Here is a 17,406-nt window from a genome sequence, read left to right on the forward strand (position 1 = left end):
AATAAGATAAAAACAGACTTCTAGATTTAATATATTTGCTAAAATTCTTACTTTATAATCTCAAAAATTTACATATCCGCCTATTAGACGATTTCATATAAAAATTTATATTAAATATATGTACATAATCCTAAACCAGATTTTTCAGTTCTAGATGATACGTTAACTTTTAGAGGATTTTTTTAGAGCTGGGAATAGTATATAACTATTATTACTTTATAAAATATTTTTATGGATGAGTTCCAACTTCTGGACGTAAGTATTTGTTACTTCCAAGCAGTAATAAATACTCAATAATCCAACAATAATATAAATAAAATATATTTACGATTTTGATTTGGAACTCATCCTTCGTATATATACGTATATGTATATGCCTAAACTTTTCCTACAAACCGATCTAGCTGTTCTTTCTCAGTACTCTATGCATATTTAATTTGCAACAGTTTCGTCTCCGACCGAACACGAATATAAAAGGCTTCGCGCAGTTTTCGAAAACACCAAGCACCGTGGCGTGTGTCACACCTACACGCAATGACTCCGTTAACTGCTCATGCCATGAGTACTCCATATTTTCCACCACCTTTACTGCGCTCAAGTTGGATCCCATCAGTTTGATTTGCTTTACAGCATCTTCGCTCCGCGCCAACATAATAACAAAGGCAAAGCGCGTGAAATTCAACCAATCTTCCAACACATGAAGACACATCTCCTGCGCCAAATCGATTATAATCAACTTGCAGTTGAAGGTGATCATATCCTGTACGATGGCTTGTTTGAGCTTGCTATTAAAATCTTGTTGTGCTACATCGGTGAGCTTGAAGGGTGTTAAGTAATCGGGCCATTGCATATACCATGGGAACTGACGATTTATGAAACGATGCGCAAGCGTGCGACGCGTGTCGAAAGAGTTATTAACCGCGGCGATTTGATGCCCCAAAGGCAAGATATCTAGGGCTTTGGATCTATACGGCGTGTCTTCGTCGTCTTGCGATTGGTAAGAAAGCTCATCTGCCTTTACGTCACTTGCCTTATGTTTCTTCAATTCGGTGTCATTGTCATCTGCCGATTCACATAGCAGAAGCTTTCCTTCGTCTTCGTCGAAGCAACAACGAATCACTGTCGGGGGTTGATAGTTTTTGAAGCCTCGTTCCGCGAGGTATCCATGCAGCCAGATATTGCTGAACTGTTGGTCCGGATAATAGAAAGTGCACCTATGCTTGCTATGCGTGTCGCACACATTGTCGGACAGTATTAACGGCCATAGGCTATCGAAGAATGACTTCCGCAAAGTCAGTCGCGACATTTCAACTTCGTTGCACGACAATTATTTAAATTAGCAATAAAAAAATTTTAAATAAAAGTAAAAAAGTACAAATTGTCGAAATGAAAATGAAATGTCTTTCGATTCTTCAATATTGAAATATTTTAAAATTTGGCTTTCAGCCAATTCAAATAACAAAAGGCAATCGCGCAATAAGAATCGTACACAATGAATGACGACGAACTGTTCATCAATATATGCGAGAAAGTGCGCTGTACACTGCTGTCCGCCGATATGGAGAAGTTGAACTATGTGCGCGAAATGCAGGCTCGTCTCCAACATCAAAACATTTTCACCAATGCGCTGGGCACCGATAAGTACATCGACGAAATGGATCTGGATTGGATGGAACGTGTGCGCAGCTACAGCACGGAGAAGTCAATTTCTGACAGCTTTGATGGGTCTGAATCGGCGCAAATGGAGAACCTAATGGAGGAGGAAGAGGAAACAGCTACTAAGTCTGAAGTAACCGAAGATCAAGCGGGTGATGTATGGCAAGGCTATTTTAAAGGTTTTCAAATTTTAAGTGAAGCTCAAGAGGGTGCCATTGGAAACAGGAAAAAATGCATTGAACTGACATGTGGAGATTGTGATGACGCAATAATTAACTATTTGCGTAAGTAGACATAAGTAAGGAGAATATGTTTTGTTATGAAAATAGTAGTATGAACTTACGAGATTAATCCTTCCTCGCACTGATTTAGATGCCGGTATAAGTTGTTTTGCTGTTGACCTATTTTATGGTACTGTCGTGGATAATCAGGCTTTGATTTTGCGTGTTCGGGAAAGTGAACTCAAGATTTCCAAGGAGATCGGCTTCCCGATATCATCCACAATATTTGCCAAACTTAGCCCACGTCTGCAATACACTGGCCTAATGGAACCACCAGACGCGGTAGTCGTTCTAAACAAAGGCGACGAGATCACACTGACCAGTATGCGAGAATGGTCGACCCATTGCAGCAAGACCTGCGTTTACGTGAATGCTGCTTTTCTGTTTCACGATGTGAATGTTTTCGATTTCATTTGTATCGGCACCGACATACAAGTATCTGTGCGTAAGAAGGATGCGCATTTGCGTTGCACTGTGGAAATAGGTGGCAAGTTGAGCTCACGAATGCCAGTCTTATTCCCCTCACGGTGCACAAAATTCCTTGTATCCGTGGAGGAGTTGGAGGATATCACTTTTTGCAAGGAGGTGGGCATAAATATCATCGTCTCGTACATTGGCGGTACGGTAGAGTACTTCGAAAATCTAAAATATGCACTGAAGACATTGAGTTGTGATAATATGCGTATATACGCGCGTATTGTTCTCAATGAAGTGAAAGGTTGCGACAACGACATGGATTGGATGGCTGAGAGCTACGATGGATTCATCATTGAACTGCACCCTTCGGAGAGACATCCTGAGCGAGATATACTGCATCTTTGTCCGGCCGGTGAAGCGTTCATCAAACGCGCCTATCAACTACAGAAAGTAATCGTCTTGGCACCCGCTTTGATCGCCAGCAAACAATTGATCGTCGATCCAGCGCACTATCATCACATATTCCACTATCCCGATAAATACATTTTACCCTGCGATCGCTCCAATACCGCCTTCTACTTCTTCTATCTGCACGACTCAATTTCGGAATTGCTGATCGAAGAGGCGCTCAGCAAGATGCCATACTGCGATCGTTCGCTCACCGGTAGCGACACACTGGCCCGCTCGGTCGCCTGTGCCTCGTACGAGATGAACGCACCCTTGATATTTGTATGTTCGGTAACGGGGCGCATGGCAGCGAAGATCTCACACTTCCGTCCGAAGGCGCTGATAATTTTCATAACACGCATGAAATCCGCCGAGACTTTCATTTCGATGCATCACAACGTACGATTTCTCTACTATAACGGCCTAACGGATGAGAATTACTACTGCTCGCTGTACAAGCATTTGCTCTTCGGTTTGCTGTACGCAGAATCGCAGCGTTTGGTCAAGCAGGACGACAATGTAATGCTCGTGTATAGAGAGACCGCCAGCACGCGGTTGCCCACTAAGTACGTCTCATATAAATTCCACGCACGCCATTTCCCGCAGCATTTGGATAAGATTCTGTTCAGCAAATTCCCAGAAGGCTTCTTCAAAAATCAACCCACTCATCGTGACAGTAGACCAGTGCCTGTTGAGTCGGTATCGAGCACGAGTACGGATATTTTGATACAAAAAATTTATTAATTATTCAGCGCAGTATTCGAAAATTTATTTCAAATTCCAAAGGCGGATTTGAACTTATAGCTAATATGAAGCCATTAAGATATGTTCGACGAAATTAAAATGAAATTACATGTGTATATATTTTTATGAAATAAATAATATTTGTTTTTAAAATGTCATAAAATTGTTGCATCGTAATTTATGCACTTCTTCTGATACATACATGAAATTATTTGTTATGCAAACATTTTCGGTAACAGATCTCATTTATTATTAATACACATTTTTTCTTCATCTAAACGGTCTGGACACAAACCATAACGCTTCAGCTCTTATCTTTCACCAGTGGAATGTTAGTAAGTTCTAATATTAATTATTCAACTTTTACAATTATTATTCTACAATTTTCACTTTTGCGGTAACAATATATAGGTTTAGCGATTATGTCTTCGTTGCGGTTGATTAGTGCAGGTTAACTGTTTAAAAATAACACCGATTTTAAAATATTTAAGCAAACTCTTACACACACAACTAAAACGTGGATTAATAATTATGACATTTGTAATAAGAATAATAATAGCAAGCAAACGATAATGACAGCACTTAAATTGAGTCGCAGATGCCAAATAATTTCTTAAAATTCGCCGCATAGTTATTGGAATTAAATTTTCGAGCATAAATAATTTGGAAATCACATTTGTCATAAAAAAAACGGAAACACTTCACTCAATTGATCAATACGCTTATTCTTTACACTTTTCAACGCCCACATATTGGCTAACTTATGCTAGGGCTCTACAGCTCTCAAATTTCAAACACAAAGCTCACTGCAGTTGCCAATAAAACATGATTTGGTGAGTGTTCTGAGAATCAAGAAGGACGTCTGGGCTGCATTACGACTTATTTAGAGGCACAGCGGTGATATGCTCATAGGCAGCCTGCGGAAAATCAAAAGAATAAAAATAAATGCTAAAACAAGTAAAAAATAATGAGCTACAACCTTGAGAGTCGTGTAGCAATAGCCGGCAATGCCGTTCATTTCGACTTGGAAATTAGTGCCGCCGGTCAAATCATCCAATAGGGCCAGCTCAGCGCCGAGATGAGGCACAGCCGCACGTAGCACCAGAAACAGAGTGAGTGGCATCATACCGTCGGCGGCTAATATCACAGAATTCACTGAAACACGAATTTGGCAGCTTATAAATAAAATGTTTGGTTAGGTTAGGCTTCTTTCAGTGATTTACCGCTAGCAATTGCTTTGTGTGCGTCGGTTATTTGTTGTATGCAACGCTCTATCACAGTTAACATCGCTTTGGGACTATATTTCTCTTTGAGTTGCTTCAATGTTTGTATTGCCTCGGCGTAGAAGGCATGTCTCACAATCGGTAAAAAGGAGCTGCAATTAGGAAAGTCAGTTATAATTGGGAAACACCGTGGAACGCAATACGCTACCTTTCGAGCCCCAAGCAAGTGGCTAGTTCTTCGTCCTTCAGTTTGTCCGCATAAATCAGATTCTGTCTGTACATTTCGTCCTTCACACTGCACTTGTTGGCGTAGAGCACGAACAGTGTCGAATATATGCCCTCACTCAGTACGATGGGGTAGAGCAGCGTGATGTGCGAAACTACTTCGCGTGTGCTCTCAATTATGCAATAGTCATCAGGCAGTGCCGGAAACATTTTCTGCACAAATCTATAGACACGTTTCGAAATCGATTCCCATTCCAGCATCGCTTGCTTGGCCAGTATCGGTGTTGGCTTCATTTTCCAGCAGCCATAGGAGTTGTAAAAACAGTTAGATATGCGTTGATTTAGCAGATGCAGTGGATGATAGCGATCTTTGAACGCTTGCTGCAGGTAATCTTTTATGGCGGCCACATCTTGTTCTGTAAGCGACGTGATACCGAAGCTGGGCACAATTTCCAGATCGTTTTGTGAAGTGAAGCTGAACAAAAAAAAAACATTTTTAATTAAAAAAAAAATATTTTTTTTTTTATAAATTCTCACCTATTATTATTAAAACTTTCGCTTATATTCAGTATGCTGTCGAAGGAAGAGCGCAAACTCGGCGTGTTGGCTTCGCCCAGCCAATGGTTCATCTGCGCGCTGAGGAGTCCACCTATGGAGTTATTTTCCTCGCTGTTGTAATGTGTGAAGCTCTGTGTGCCCCAAACGTTATCGAAATCGTTAACGTCACTGTCGTAAAGCATTTCCTGTGAGTGAGAGCGACGCGAGTCCGTCAGACTGCTACTCAAATCCAGTATACTTGACTTCGCGGTTGTGAGCAAACTATTGGTGGACTTTAGACTGAGTTTGTCGAAGCTGTTGGAAAAGCCGAGCGATATGTTTTTTGCAAAATAACTTCGAGTCGATTGATATGCGCTGTCCTGCTGCTCTACCGTGCGCTCACGCTCCCGCAGTGAATACATGTACACTGCAATTCGATTCCAGAGTGTTTTTGCCGCACTCGTGCTATCGTCAGATTTTTGGTTGCTCGTACTTACGCTACTGCCGAGCACCTCCTCTTCAAAGTTTTCAAAGAGTGAACGCCATTTACGACTGTTATCCACCACAAGTCCACCGATAGAACTATAAATATATATTAATAAATTTTACTTCGTAATTTCTTTTTTGCATTTGCTTACTTTGGGTATTTTGGAAAGTGCCTATTCATCGACATGGTTCCAGAGATAATGCGCACTTCTTGCCATGTACCGCCCAATTGGCCCGTTAAAACATTTCCCGTCATCTGGCGACTCGCAAACTCATCGCTGTCATTTATGCCCGAATCCTATAAAAATTAAATGCTTTTAGAATGTAGCGCAAATAGAAGATTTTGAATTTCACAGACATCTGTATTCGCCGCACCGGTTGGCATGTAATAGGATCCCTTTCCAATTGGGCCCTGCAACGACAATTCGCCCTCATAGTAGTAATCCTTTTCTAGCACCGCTATGCCCGGGCCAGATAATTCATCGTTCGTAAACAGACCCTCGAAGTAGTCGCCGTTCATCGTAATGCAGATGCCCGCACCGACCCGCTTGTTATCCGCAAACATGCCCATATACTTGTCACCCGTCAACATGTCGTCCAAAATGCCATAACCGCATTTTGCATTTGCCTGAAACTCGCCGACATAAGTGCAGTTGTTGCTACGCTGCATGCCATGCCCATGGAATAGTCCCTCCCGGAAGTGACCCTCGTACACCTCATTATCTTTCAGCTCATAGGTTCCGTGACCGTGGAATTTACCAGCCTTGAAATTACCCTCGTAGAGGCCTACCGACGGTATTACCATTTTACCATAACCTAGAAAACGAGATTGGTTAATGTATTTGTCACAGTTAGCTAAATCAAATCAAAGCTGATGAGTGTTACCTTCTATATCACCATTTCTAATTTGACCGAAGTAAACTCGCCCGTCGGGGTACTCGAGGTAGCAGCTGCCATGCAGCACTCCATTTCGCCAGCGTCCATAAGCGTGCACACCGGGATATCTGGCATGATTGCGGCTAAACAGGTGAGCAGTGGTGCGCACACTTGACAGCTTTCCGTCCGATGGACGTCCAGAAGCGATCTTCACAGCCGACTCGATTTGATCGAACCAAAGTTTTTTGTCGTGACTCGTCCGTGCCAGCAATGTGAAAGTACGCTCCGGTGTTGTAACGCGTAAAGCGGTGTCATTTTCCATCTTCACCCATAGCGTCACCAAGGGATATGTGTACAACTGTCCACTAACCTGGCAGAAGCAATCGGAGAATAGAATGAAAGTGTTGCTTGACATGCTCATGGTGCTGTGAGCCAACTTAAGTGGCACTGTCGTTGAGGTAAGTATAACGCGGCGTTGCTTGCGGCGGAAATGTCGAATTTTCGTGTTGCGCTCGTTGCGCTGCCAAAACTCCAAGGTGTTCTCCGCCAGCTCCAAGTCAATGCGCTGCTGTCGCGCGTACGTATCCCATGCGAAGAGATGCTCTGTGAATTCTGGGCGCGTCTTTATGAGTTGTTCGAGGAATTGCACGTAATGGGGGAATACTTGAAATGGCTGCTGACAGATGCGCAACAAGTCGATGTTATGGTCGCGCTGTCCTGGCAATAACGGTACACTTGACAGGTGGCTGTACAGTTTGGAGGCCTCTGTGAAGACATCGACCGAGTAAAGGTCGCAATAAGCTTTGGTATACTGAGTAAACAGTTCAATGCACTCGCGGTAATTCTGCACAAACACCAATTCTGTGGGGTTTGTGAAGTCGGAGCGGTAGAAGTCCTCAAAGGATTTCAACGTGCAAGCGATCAGGTACAAGAGTTTGTGATAAAACTGGCAAATGTGTTGCAGCTGCATCAGGACGAACGCAGTACTCTTCTGCTGGAAAAGCTCAATCATTTGTATGCCGTGACGGTACACCAACAGCATTTTCAGCTGCTGCTGAAGTCCCGTGTAGTAGGCGTGGAATTGGCGTTGAAATTTACGACGGTTCTGCAAAGTATAGGTCGCCGATGCGAGCACCAAAGGAATAGTTCGGCGATTGGTGGCATCGCGCATATTTAGAGTGAGCAAGTGCTGTTCAAAACTCGATAACTGCTGTTCTTTTAATTGTACTTCACCGCGAGCATTCAACAATACAGTTTGGAAATCACCGCAGCAGGCATTGAGAATATTTCGCTGAGTCACTTCCAATTCCACTTTGTCCAATTTCAGTTCGGTTGGCGAACTTATATCAGACAGTTCTTTTTGGCTATTCAGTTGGAGCTGCGTGTTGAGACCCCAGTGGAATAATCTGCCGTCTAGGGTGCGTGCTACGCTGTGTTCTCTACCAGCAGCCACACTACAGACTCCCAACGCTTCCAGCTTTTGTAGATAATTTACTGTATTGCGCTTGATGTGATCGCCAGTCCCCAGAAGACCTCCATTCTCAGCACCAAATGTGCAAACTTGTGTGTGTAGCAGCGAGTAGCCTTGTTTGAGAATTTCTTTAAGATTATAATCAACGTCATCTTGTGTGTGGCTAGATTTCGTGCTACTATACGAGCGCACGGACGAGTTCGAGTTCAGTTCAAGTTTTTTATCTGCATTATCATCTCCAACAGAATTTTCAATTTCCAGCTGGTTACCATAGCCAACACGTGCCGACGAAGGAGAATGATTTGAAGTCGCTGAGCATGATATATAAATGTTAAAATAGTAAAAATTGTAAAACATTGAAACTACTTACAGGCAGAATTAGTTTGTCGTCCATTGTTCAAAAGTTTCAGTGGATCACCTTCTGTGGGGTAAGTTCGTTGAAGTAATAAAACAAAAAACTCATCCCCTGCTACTAGGTCCAGTATATATTTACTTTCTTCGATGAGGCGTATATGCTTGGGCTGCACTTCTGCGTTAAAAACATCACCACAACTGCCCATTATATATAATTCTCCAGAGCGTGTGACGAAGACTACACCTCGAGAGGCACAGCAAACACGTTCAATAAAAATTCCCTCTTCGGAAAGTTCGAGTGGGTCAAATGAGAGTGATTGCCAAGAGTCTTTGCACAAATTTGCGGTTCCTGCTTGCTTTATAGTTTGCATCAGCACTTCACCATCTTCTGTTACAACAAACAATTGGCACAACTGACGACAATAGGCGATATCCACTATACATGTTCGATGTAACTCTAAATGCAGGGTATTGGGGGAATGTACTGATTTTTTCGCAATGTAAAGTAATCCGTCAGCGGTAAGAATTAAGAGTAGTTCGTACTGATCTACAGCGCAGAGACGTGTGGCAGGTTGACGTTCCAAAGGCGGCACTGACATCCATTTCAAATGTTGTGCCACACCCTCCCGGTATATAACAAATGCCTCTTCTGTGTTTTCCTCTGCCATTTGAAAACTTTGGAAATCCATGTATAATTACGCAATTTAAATACAGATCTCATAGGCAGATATGATAGATACTCACCTTGAGATTTGGATGTTTCGAAACTTTTATTTTAACTTCACAATAATCGTTATATCCTTACATTTGGTCACATTAGCACCTTAACATATTTTAGTCATAGTACTTTTTTCCTTATGTCTATATTTATTTATTTGTAACATAAAGAATCTGCTGAATATATACAATTATGAGAATTTCAATTTGTTTTTTACATGAAAATAAAGAAAAGAGAAATCAATTAACTGCGATCCAAAACAAATCCATTGACAGCGATGACGTCTAATTGAACAGCTGATAACACGCAGCGTTACCTAACTGTTAACTTATTCATATTCATATATATTTTACTATTATTTAATTTATATAGTTTATATAATTTATATAGTATTTTTAATATATACTAATTATTTTACTTGTATATATATTTAAGATAGAGATTATAATCAATTGCCACGACTTCCAATTATACGTTTTCCGAATTGGCGCCAAATGAGGGTCAAAACAAAAATAAACAAAGAAAAACAATTAAAGCACAAATTACTTGATTTACTGCTTATTACAATAACAACTATCCACCCTTCAGACCCGCCATGTAGACAGCCATAACACTTGGATTTTCATGTACAAATTTTCTCCTCTTCGGTATAGGTTGTATGTGTGGCAGACGTGTGCCATTTACAGCATTTGGACTTGGTGCGTATTCGTCATCATTACCTGCGTTATGCGCCTCCCCCACCTCCTGATGTTTACGTTTCATCCTAGCTGCTGCGGCAGCACTTGTGGACGGGCCCTCGTCAAGCGGTGAATGTGAAGTACTGTGTTGCTCTTCAATGTCCACAGTTGTTGTGCTTGAACTTATATTTATGGTAGGGAACGTATGCTGTTGCCGACTATTAACGGTATTATCTTCGTCTGTACCTGTTGTAGTCGTTGTTGTTGTTGTGCTTGAACTTATATTTATCGTAGGGAACGTATGCTGTTGCCGACTAGAAATGGTATTATCTTCGTCTGTACCTGTTGTAGTCCTTGTTGTTGTGCTTGAACTTATATTTATCGTAGGGAATGTACGCTGTTGTCGACTAGTATTGCTATCCTCTACGTCTGCCACTGATGACACATTCAACGACCATTCACGACTCGCCCGTTGCAGCTCTAGAGCTCGTGTAATTTTCAGGTTGTAAATACGCACTAGTTCTTCGGCGCATTGTTTGCAAACTTTTACTTCAGGGCGAAAATCTTTGCGTCGCTTACGCACAAATTCAGTGAGTCTTGAATCGTTAATTTTTGTGCTCGGTTCTTGTAGTAGATGATTAGCTAATCCACATCTCATGCCCCGTATACGCACCATTTGTTTTTAAACCGACAACCACATATAAAAAGGCAATTTCAAATTACAAGTTTGATTACGAATGATTGAATAAAAGAATACAACATTTACCGTTTCCCGTTATGAGTTTTAATTTCCGGTCCCTTAACGCCAAACAGAGAATAGATGGCAATATGGGCACCGAATGAAGAAGAATTGTCAAATCGAACCGTGTAACTTGTTAGTCTTTGTTTTGCTCGCGTGTTTGGGGGTCTTTATTGCGTCACGTAACAGGAAATTAAAACCCAAAGAAGCTAATTGTAAACGAATGGCGTAACCTTGTATTCTGTCATTCTCGACATTCTCTATTATACGTTCTCTGCGTATACTCTCCTATTGACACTTTCTATCAGCTGATGGAATTAGAAAAAATGTATACGTCAAAAGGAAAAACGAAAACAGCGAAAGCAAAACAAAAATTTGCTGCGTGAAAAACAAATAAATAAATTAAATTAATGATTACCTTGTAGCGTTTATATAGTGTAAATAGAAAACTATTTGTTTGCATAAGTTTAGAGGATGTAAAAAAAGGGTTCTTGACCATAATACCAAGCTCGTAAGGGTTTGATAAAATATCGATAAAAAACAAGAAATGATGTCAGCTGCCCATAAATAAACCAGACACGACAAGTCAGTCATCTTGTATAAATGTATTCGTGTTAACTTTTAATCCTATATTTTAGGAAGAGATTTATTCTTCTACAACATTATTACCCCAATAGAAAACATGGATACGGATATGAACCAGCGCAATTATTCGGATGCAACGGAAAAGTCGTCACCCAGTGCATCTGACTCTGGTAATTACTCCGCTAGTGCAAACAGCGAGATTTCATGTCCCTTTGAGATAGAGCTAAATAAACATTGTCAGCACATTCATACATTGCTCAAAGAGCGAGATCAAGCACTTTTCATAGCTATGCAAGATGTACGAAAGCTACGCAGTGAACTTGAACGACTTAACAAGTCAGAGGAATGGTATAAAAAGGAGTTGCGGGAACAAAAAAATACGAGGTTGGAGGCACTTGAACGACTATATGCTCAAGAACGTAAATACATGCAAGAGAATCAACGCTTACAACACGAATGTGTGCGTCTGTATGAAAAATGTGGCGAATTGGAAAAGGAGCTGCAAGCCAAACGAGATAAAGTCATGCAAATGATAGTAGAAGATGAGCAACTTACAGACATGAGCGATAAAACTGATGAGGTGTTGAACAAATTTGAATTAGAACAACAGCGATCATTAGTTAATGACCAGGAAAAATTAATCGGTGTCCTCCGTAAACAAAAGCATGTTTTGCTTGAAGACTTGAGAAGACTGAATACTGAAAAAGATTCCAAAGTATTGGAACTGCAGGAAACCCTAGCTGGTATAGAGGTCGAAAACACGCATATGACGGCGCAGTGCAAGCGATTGATAACCGAAAGGCAAATATTAGAATGCACACTAAAAACAAAAGATGAAGCGCTAAATGCAGAAATCGCCGAAAAGTTAAAGATGACAGCTTTGATTGAGGAGCTGAGGGAGCAGAGCAAGGAGCAGCTCGAATTGTTATTGCACAAAGAACTCGAAATTCAAGAGCTCCGAAAGAATTTCAATGAGAATATGCAAAATGAAAGAGACTTGGATGAAGTGCATCGGTTGAGTATTTCTTATCACGAGGAAATCAATGCTAAAACCGCTGAAATATCGTCACTTAAAAAGTCTTTCAACGCGCTTCAGATAGAATTAAACACTCTGACAGACTTACAATCGCAGAATGAGGAACAAGGGCGTCATATAGAACAGCTCAACTTTTCACTGGAAACGCAAACATGTGAACTAAGAAATTTGAAGCAAACGGATGAAGAAAAGTCACAGCAAATAACTGAGTTACAGCATAATCTGGAAAAAATTCGCACCCAGCACGACGTTACGCTTGAGCAAATGAGTTCTGAAAAAACTACTTTGAAAAATGTCAAGCGCGAATTGATTGCTTTGCATGAGCAATATGCCAGCATGTGCGCACTCTGTGAAAAAACCCGTTTCGAATTGGAGATACTTGAGATCGAAAATGGCAAGTTGAGATTCCAATCGGATGGAGACAAACGCGAAATCGAGGCACTTAGGGAAAAACTAAAAGGTTACCTTAAACATATGGAGGATTTGGGAATGCGAATCAATGAGCTGGAAGCAAAATTACAAAGTGTAATAGTGCGAAATGAGGAATTACAACAAAAAGTGAGAGAGTTCGAGGAAGGTACTGCAGCACAGGATCATTTTAATATCGAAAAAGAGCAAAACATAGCTTTGCAGCAGAATAAAGAGCTGATCGATCGATGTAACGAGGTTAGTAATAGTCATAAAGCCAGCGAGGGAAACGAAACAGACTTAGGAAGGATGAATGATAATGAAGATGATGATAGTGGCTTTTTAGAAGCTACTGACGATAGTTTAAATGATGGTGAAGACAATGAAATATGCAAGTCAGATTTACAATGTAAAAGGGAATCGGATTGTGCCACTGTCACAGCTGTAAATGAGACACTTCTACAAAAATTGAGCTCACAAAGTGAAATTTTGAAAGAGAGACAAATATTAATTGCCTCTTTGGAGAAGCTTATTTGCGATGGAACGGCAACACTAGATAACGGTAATATTAATTAAAGTCAATTATAACATAACTAATAATTTCTAATCGGTTTTAGATGCTTCCCTCATCAATAGTGTTAAAGACAAACGGTGGCATGGTGGATTATCGGAGCAACAACAACAATTGATGAAATATTTGAATACCCAAAGTCTTTTGATTGAGGAGAAGAGCAAGCTTTTGGAAGCGTTTGAATCACTAGTCAATGAGAAACCAAGTCCAAACGAGAAAACGCACGACAATCACAATCAAAACATTTCAAAAATCAAAAAAATCATCGATGAGAACAAAAAACAAAAAACTGTAAATACAGAAGAAGCCGATATACTAATGGACACGAATATAAAAGACAACAGCCAAAGTGATAAAGGTTATAGTAAAGAGGTAGAGTATCTACAAAAGAAATTACAGGATGAGGAAGAAAGACATTTTAAAGACAGGAGCGCACAAGAGCAACTCCATAGCGTTCAAATGAAGAGCTGCGAGGAAAATATACAACGCCTACAGACAGAAAATGAACGTCTGATAAAAGACCTGCAAAGCTTAATGGAAGCGAAATTCGAAATGGAAAGTGCGCTTGAAAACCAGACACAGTTGATCATAGAACTGCAAAGTAAGTTGTCTACACACGTAAGTAAATCTAGCCTTACACAGGAGCTATTGCCACCCGAGAGGGAGGAGCTTCTACGTTTGCGTGCCAATGTTGGGGAGCTTGAAAACCGTTTGGAGTCAGCTATGCAGCACGACGAAGCTCGACGCAACGAAAGAGTGCGGCTCATACAGCAGCTGATAGAGCAACAAAATTGCAAAGTGAAGCAGCTTACTGAATCTCAAGAAGACTGGGAAGATCTTCTGGCAACACTAAAAGTTGCACAAAAATTAGAGGAGAGTGCGAGGGCAGAGTTGCAGTTGAAACACGCCGAGCTGGAGGAGTTGAATGCGCTCTTCGCCGAGCAGAATGAACAGCTGCGACAGCTACAAAAAATAGCAGTGCTTGATAAAACCAATGAAAGGGCAGATGAACATGAGCAACTGCGATTGACATTCCAAAAGGAGTTTGAAACGATGCGGGCTGACCTAACCGCACAATTGGCCGACAGCGAGGCAAAGCAACGTAAAATCGAAGAATTACAGGGCAAAAATGAGCGCCTTGAACGTCATCTCAATGAAGATTACGCCGAAGAAATGGCTAAAAATCAGCGGCAATTGCGAGCTTTGCAAGTAAAAATGGAAAGTCTAAGAACAGAACGGGATCAGTATGCTGAGCGTCTGACGGAAATGGAAAATGAGTTGCAACAGTTGAAGAAGAGCAAACGCGATGGACTTTTGTTGCCACCAGAATTTGTAGTACTCCCTGACAGCGCAGCACACACTTCTTCCACCGAAGATACATCCTCCTCGTCAATTGACGCAAACGGAAACTCAAGCGCCAGCGAATCTGATAGTAATGAACGCATGCGCATACTCACCAAAGTGCTCGAGGCAGAGTACCGGCGCAAAATGAAGCGCTACGACTTGCACATACACACGCTGTTGGGCAATATCAAAAAACTGAAGAAAGCTTTGCGTGCGACCGAACAACGAGCTGCACACTTGACACTCGAGCAGTGCCAGACGATGGAAGAGTTGCGCGAACTACGTTTGACCCGAAGGCAGCTCGAGGAGATGCGTTTGAAGTGCGAACATAACCAAATCACTATTAAGGTATGCTCTTGAATTGACTTTTTTCAAGTTTTATTTTTTTCATTATTAATATTTACAGGCGCTCGAGCAGGCTCTAGAAATGGAGCGCAAAAAATTCGAGGCTTCCGATTTGGGTAAGGCGACAAACAGCACACGCGACTCGGTAGGAGAAGCGCTGCGCACAGATGAGCCGGCGCACGAAGTGGCGAATTTAATTGATGACTATAAAAAGGTACTATCGACAGCAATTGAATTTGAGTGCAATATAAAATGTACTAAAACTTTACAGTTAATTCAACAATCGGCACTCGCTACACGCCGACCGAAGACCAGCACCATACTGGATCTCATCCAACGTAGCAATCAATGTGTGCCAAATTTACATAAACTGGAGACGACAGTTGGTGGCCTGCGCAGCGACTTGGAGCACTTTGTTGGCGCGCATACAATGAATCTGCGTCTGCAGACTGCAAGTGCCAACAAGTTGGATGGGCCCTCGCTGATGGACGAGCTGCGCGCTGCAACTGAGAGTTACTAAATTTTTAGTGACTCCTTATAGTTAGTAGCGAACACTGTGAATGCGCCTGCACCGAGTGATTATCTTTTGTCCTACTTCATTATTAGTTTTTCTGTGCATAAAATGCAACAAACATTGCCAAATTAAGTTCAACTATTTCTATATATACATTCTTATTTAATAGTATTTTTTATCAGCTGTTTTCAGTTCTTTTTTGTATATTTATTTGTTAATTTCGTTTTATATTTATTCATAAAGTACTACACTTTAACTTCCTAAAGACATTTTTCCACAGATTGAGATTTTCTTGCAAAAGAATGTCCAACCAGGTAATTGCCAAACGACCCAACAATCGATGTCATGACTTCAATAAAAATTGCCTAAAACTGATCTTTTGTAAACTCAATTTTTTATTGTCTGTCATATGTTTACGAGAGCTGAGTGTACTCAAACTGTAGTCAAACTATAGTTTAGATAAGCGTCCAATTACATTAAAGCTTGTCTCGCTGATAAGTACATCACTTTTACAAATCATTTCGGTGATCGAACTCACTCGCTTGTCACTGTATAATCAGTTTCGTAACTGCGCTCGAAGAGTTAGGAGGTCTCAACTGCTACTCTCATATTCGTGAAACTTTGCTCTCTGGCTGCTCATTTTTAGGTGTCAAAATGTCGCGACGCATTCATTTGTTTTGCGTCACCTTAATTGTTTTACACTGTCTCACTGAGGCCAAATATGTGCCTGGCATTTCCTATATAGATGACGTGCAACTCTCTTATGAAAATGGTAAGACATTATTGTTTAACAACTCAATTCAACTCAATGACTATTATATAATTAATAGGGATTTGGCAATGTGATCGCATAACATGTAAACATGATATTCATGGCTGTAAGATTTCGATAATTAACAATCCCGCGGACAAAAATGAGTTGTTACGCTCGAGTGCCTGCTATACGAAAGATGGCACTGTAACTCGCGAGCTCAGCCAAACACAGCGTATGGTAAAACCGAAAACCGTCAATATCGATATAGACTCTTACGTTGGCGCACAGTCGTTATATACGACGGGCTACAGTTTGAGCTGGCAGGAAGTAAAGGGCACCATAGCCGCTGAAGATTGGGCCAATGCGCAAAAGACCACCAGAGACGGTATGAAAGCTGTCGATGAGTCCAACAGTTAATTGAAGAACTCACAAAAGAGAGAGTTGTAACTTGCAAAAAGCAAAATTAAATAAATAAGAAAAACGTAAAAAGAATAAATAACTAAAAACAAGTTGGTTTGAATATTGAAATGATCAAGGGTAGTTCCCGTAGATTTTACCACCATATATCACAACATTTTTGTTTTTTTTTTTTGCGTTGATTCATTTCAGTGTAATTGCGTGTTTTGCAAATTTAACGTTAGATTTGGTTAGATTGTCTGTTAGATCGAAGCTTACGCCTATGGTAGCAGCAACAACAATTCCATCTAGATAAGGAAAGTAATTAGACGAAGTACATGCGATTCATTTTCGATCGAGATAAACAATACATACATACATATACATATGTATGTACATATATAAATCGATAAATAATAGTATAATAATAATAGAGGCGACTACATATATAACTACTATTTGATTATTAATTACAATTAAGAAAATGTCAAAACCAGTTTGTTTACTGAATAAAGAATTAACAGGAAATTACGTGAATTTATATATATGCTTGTATATATTTGTATTCTTACGAAATATTATCTGTCTTAATCGCTATTAAC

The 17,406-nt window shown here is 40.6% G+C and overlaps 6 protein-coding genes across 7 annotated transcripts; 3 read left to right on the forward strand and 3 right to left on the reverse strand.

The window, feature by feature from the left end:
• Positions 1–247: 247 nt before the first annotated feature.
• LOC105210541 (uncharacterized) lies at positions 248–1,317 on the reverse strand. Its single transcript, XM_011181568.3, has one exon. The coding sequence runs from the start codon at positions 1,304–1,306 to the stop codon at positions 401–403; it is 906 nt and encodes a 301-aa protein (XP_011179870.2). The 5' UTR covers positions 1,307–1,317; the 3' UTR covers positions 248–400.
• Positions 1,318–1,492: 175 nt separating this feature from the next.
• LOC105210549 (uncharacterized) lies at positions 1,493–3,707 on the forward strand. The gene is made up of 2 exons (XM_011181582.3): positions 1,493–1,940; positions 2,029–3,707. The coding sequence occupies exons 1-2, from the start codon at positions 1,493–1,495 to the stop codon at positions 3,543–3,545; spliced, it is 1,965 nt and encodes a 654-aa protein (XP_011179884.2). The 3' UTR covers positions 3,546–3,707.
• A 579-nt stretch (positions 3,708–4,286) lies between these two features.
• Positions 4,287–9,693, reverse strand: LOC105214522 (alsin homolog). Its single transcript, XM_011188046.3, has 10 exons — positions 9,462–9,693; positions 8,734–9,392; positions 6,902–8,674; positions 6,375–6,832; positions 6,169–6,314; positions 5,531–6,112; positions 4,977–5,468; positions 4,769–4,920; positions 4,525–4,700; positions 4,287–4,462 (listed from the first exon to the last, which is right to left on the reverse strand). Exons 2-10 carry the CDS (start codon positions 9,383–9,385, stop codon positions 4,418–4,420), a joined length of 4,476 nt encoding a protein of 1,491 aa, XP_011186348.2. The 5' UTR covers positions 9,386–9,392; positions 9,462–9,693; the 3' UTR covers positions 4,287–4,417.
• Positions 9,694–9,888: 195 nt separating this feature from the next.
• Positions 9,889–11,003, reverse strand: LOC105214413 (uncharacterized). Its single transcript, XM_054229096.1, has 2 exons — positions 10,455–11,003; positions 9,889–10,358 (listed from the first exon to the last, which is right to left on the reverse strand). The coding sequence occupies exons 1-2, from the start codon at positions 10,786–10,788 to the stop codon at positions 10,009–10,011; spliced, it is 684 nt and encodes a 227-aa protein (XP_054085071.1). The 5' UTR covers positions 10,789–11,003; the 3' UTR covers positions 9,889–10,008.
• Positions 11,004–11,188: 185 nt separating this feature from the next.
• On the forward strand, positions 11,189–16,029 carry LOC105214275 (putative leucine-rich repeat-containing protein DDB_G0290503). Of its 2 annotated transcripts, none has more exons than XM_011187648.3 (5): positions 11,189–11,436; positions 11,490–13,442; positions 13,498–15,143; positions 15,202–15,354; positions 15,412–16,029. In XM_011187648.3, the coding sequence occupies exons 2-5, from the start codon at positions 11,534–11,536 to the stop codon at positions 15,658–15,660; spliced, it is 3,957 nt and encodes a 1,318-aa protein (XP_011185950.2). In that variant the 5' UTR covers positions 11,189–11,436; positions 11,490–11,533; the 3' UTR covers positions 15,661–16,029. The 2 variants fall into 2 exon arrangements, with proteins under 2 accessions (XP_011185950.2, XP_011186027.2); XM_011187725.3 differs by having other exon boundaries at positions 11,529–13,442.
• Positions 16,030–16,184: 155 nt separating this feature from the next.
• Positions 16,185–16,917, forward strand: LOC105214202 (uncharacterized). The gene is made up of 2 exons (XM_011187528.3): positions 16,185–16,426; positions 16,485–16,917. The coding sequence occupies exons 1-2, from the start codon at positions 16,309–16,311 to the stop codon at positions 16,823–16,825; spliced, it is 459 nt and encodes a 152-aa protein (XP_011185830.1). The 5' UTR covers positions 16,185–16,308; the 3' UTR covers positions 16,826–16,917.
• The last annotated feature ends 489 nt before the right edge of the window (positions 16,918–17,406 follow it).

Source organism: Zeugodacus cucurbitae, chromosome 4 (assembly GCF_028554725.1).
Source record: "Zeugodacus cucurbitae isolate PBARC_wt_2022May chromosome 4, idZeuCucr1.2, whole genome shotgun sequence".
Lineage (NCBI taxonomy): Eukaryota > Metazoa > Arthropoda > Insecta > Diptera > Tephritidae > Zeugodacus > Zeugodacus cucurbitae.

Excerpts from the sequence above, each read along its gene's own strand:
- LOC105210541 (XM_011181568.3), bottom strand. The coding sequence starts at position 1,306 with ATGTCGCGACTGACTTTGCGGAAGTCATTCTTCGATAGCCTATGGCCG.
- LOC105214275 (XM_011187648.3), top strand. The coding sequence starts at position 11,534 with ATGGATACGGATATGAACCAGCGCAATTATTCGGATGCAACGGAAAAG. Across the intron at positions 13,443-13,497 it reads AACGGCAACACTAGATAACG|ATGCTTCCCTCATCAATAGT; the intron begins GTAATATTAATT and ends AATCGGTTTTAG. Across the intron at positions 15,144-15,201 it reads ATAACCAAATCACTATTAAG|GCGCTCGAGCAGGCTCTAGA; the intron begins GTATGCTCTTGA and ends TAATATTTACAG.
- LOC105210549 (XM_011181582.3), top strand. The coding sequence starts at position 1,493 with ATGAATGACGACGAACTGTTCATCAATATATGCGAGAAAGTGCGCTGT. Across the intron at positions 1,941-2,028 it reads CGCAATAATTAACTATTTGC|ATGCCGGTATAAGTTGTTTT; the intron begins GTAAGTAGACAT and ends GCACTGATTTAG.
- LOC105214202 (XM_011187528.3), top strand. The coding sequence starts at position 16,309 with ATGTCGCGACGCATTCATTTGTTTTGCGTCACCTTAATTGTTTTACAC. Across the intron at positions 16,427-16,484 it reads GCAACTCTCTTATGAAAATG|GGATTTGGCAATGTGATCGC; the intron begins GTAAGACATTAT and ends TATAATTAATAG.
- LOC105214413 (XM_054229096.1), bottom strand. The coding sequence starts at position 10,788 with ATGGTGCGTATACGGGGCATGAGATGTGGATTAGCTAATCATCTACTA. Across the intron at positions 10,359-10,454 it reads AACAACAAGGACTACAACAG|GTACAGACGAAGATAATACC; the intron begins GTACAGACGAAG and ends CGACTACAACAG.
- LOC105214522 (XM_011188046.3), bottom strand. The coding sequence starts at position 9,385 with ATGGCAGAGGAAAACACAGAAGAGGCATTTGTTATATACCGGGAGGGT. Across the intron at positions 5,469-5,530 it reads GAAAGTTTTAATAATAATAG|CTTCACTTCACAAAACGATC; the intron begins GTGAGAATTTAT and ends TTTTTTGTTCAG. Across the intron at positions 4,701-4,768 it reads ACACAAAGCAATTGCTAGCG|TGAATTCTGTGATATTAGCC; the intron begins GTAAATCACTGA and ends TTCGTGTTTCAG.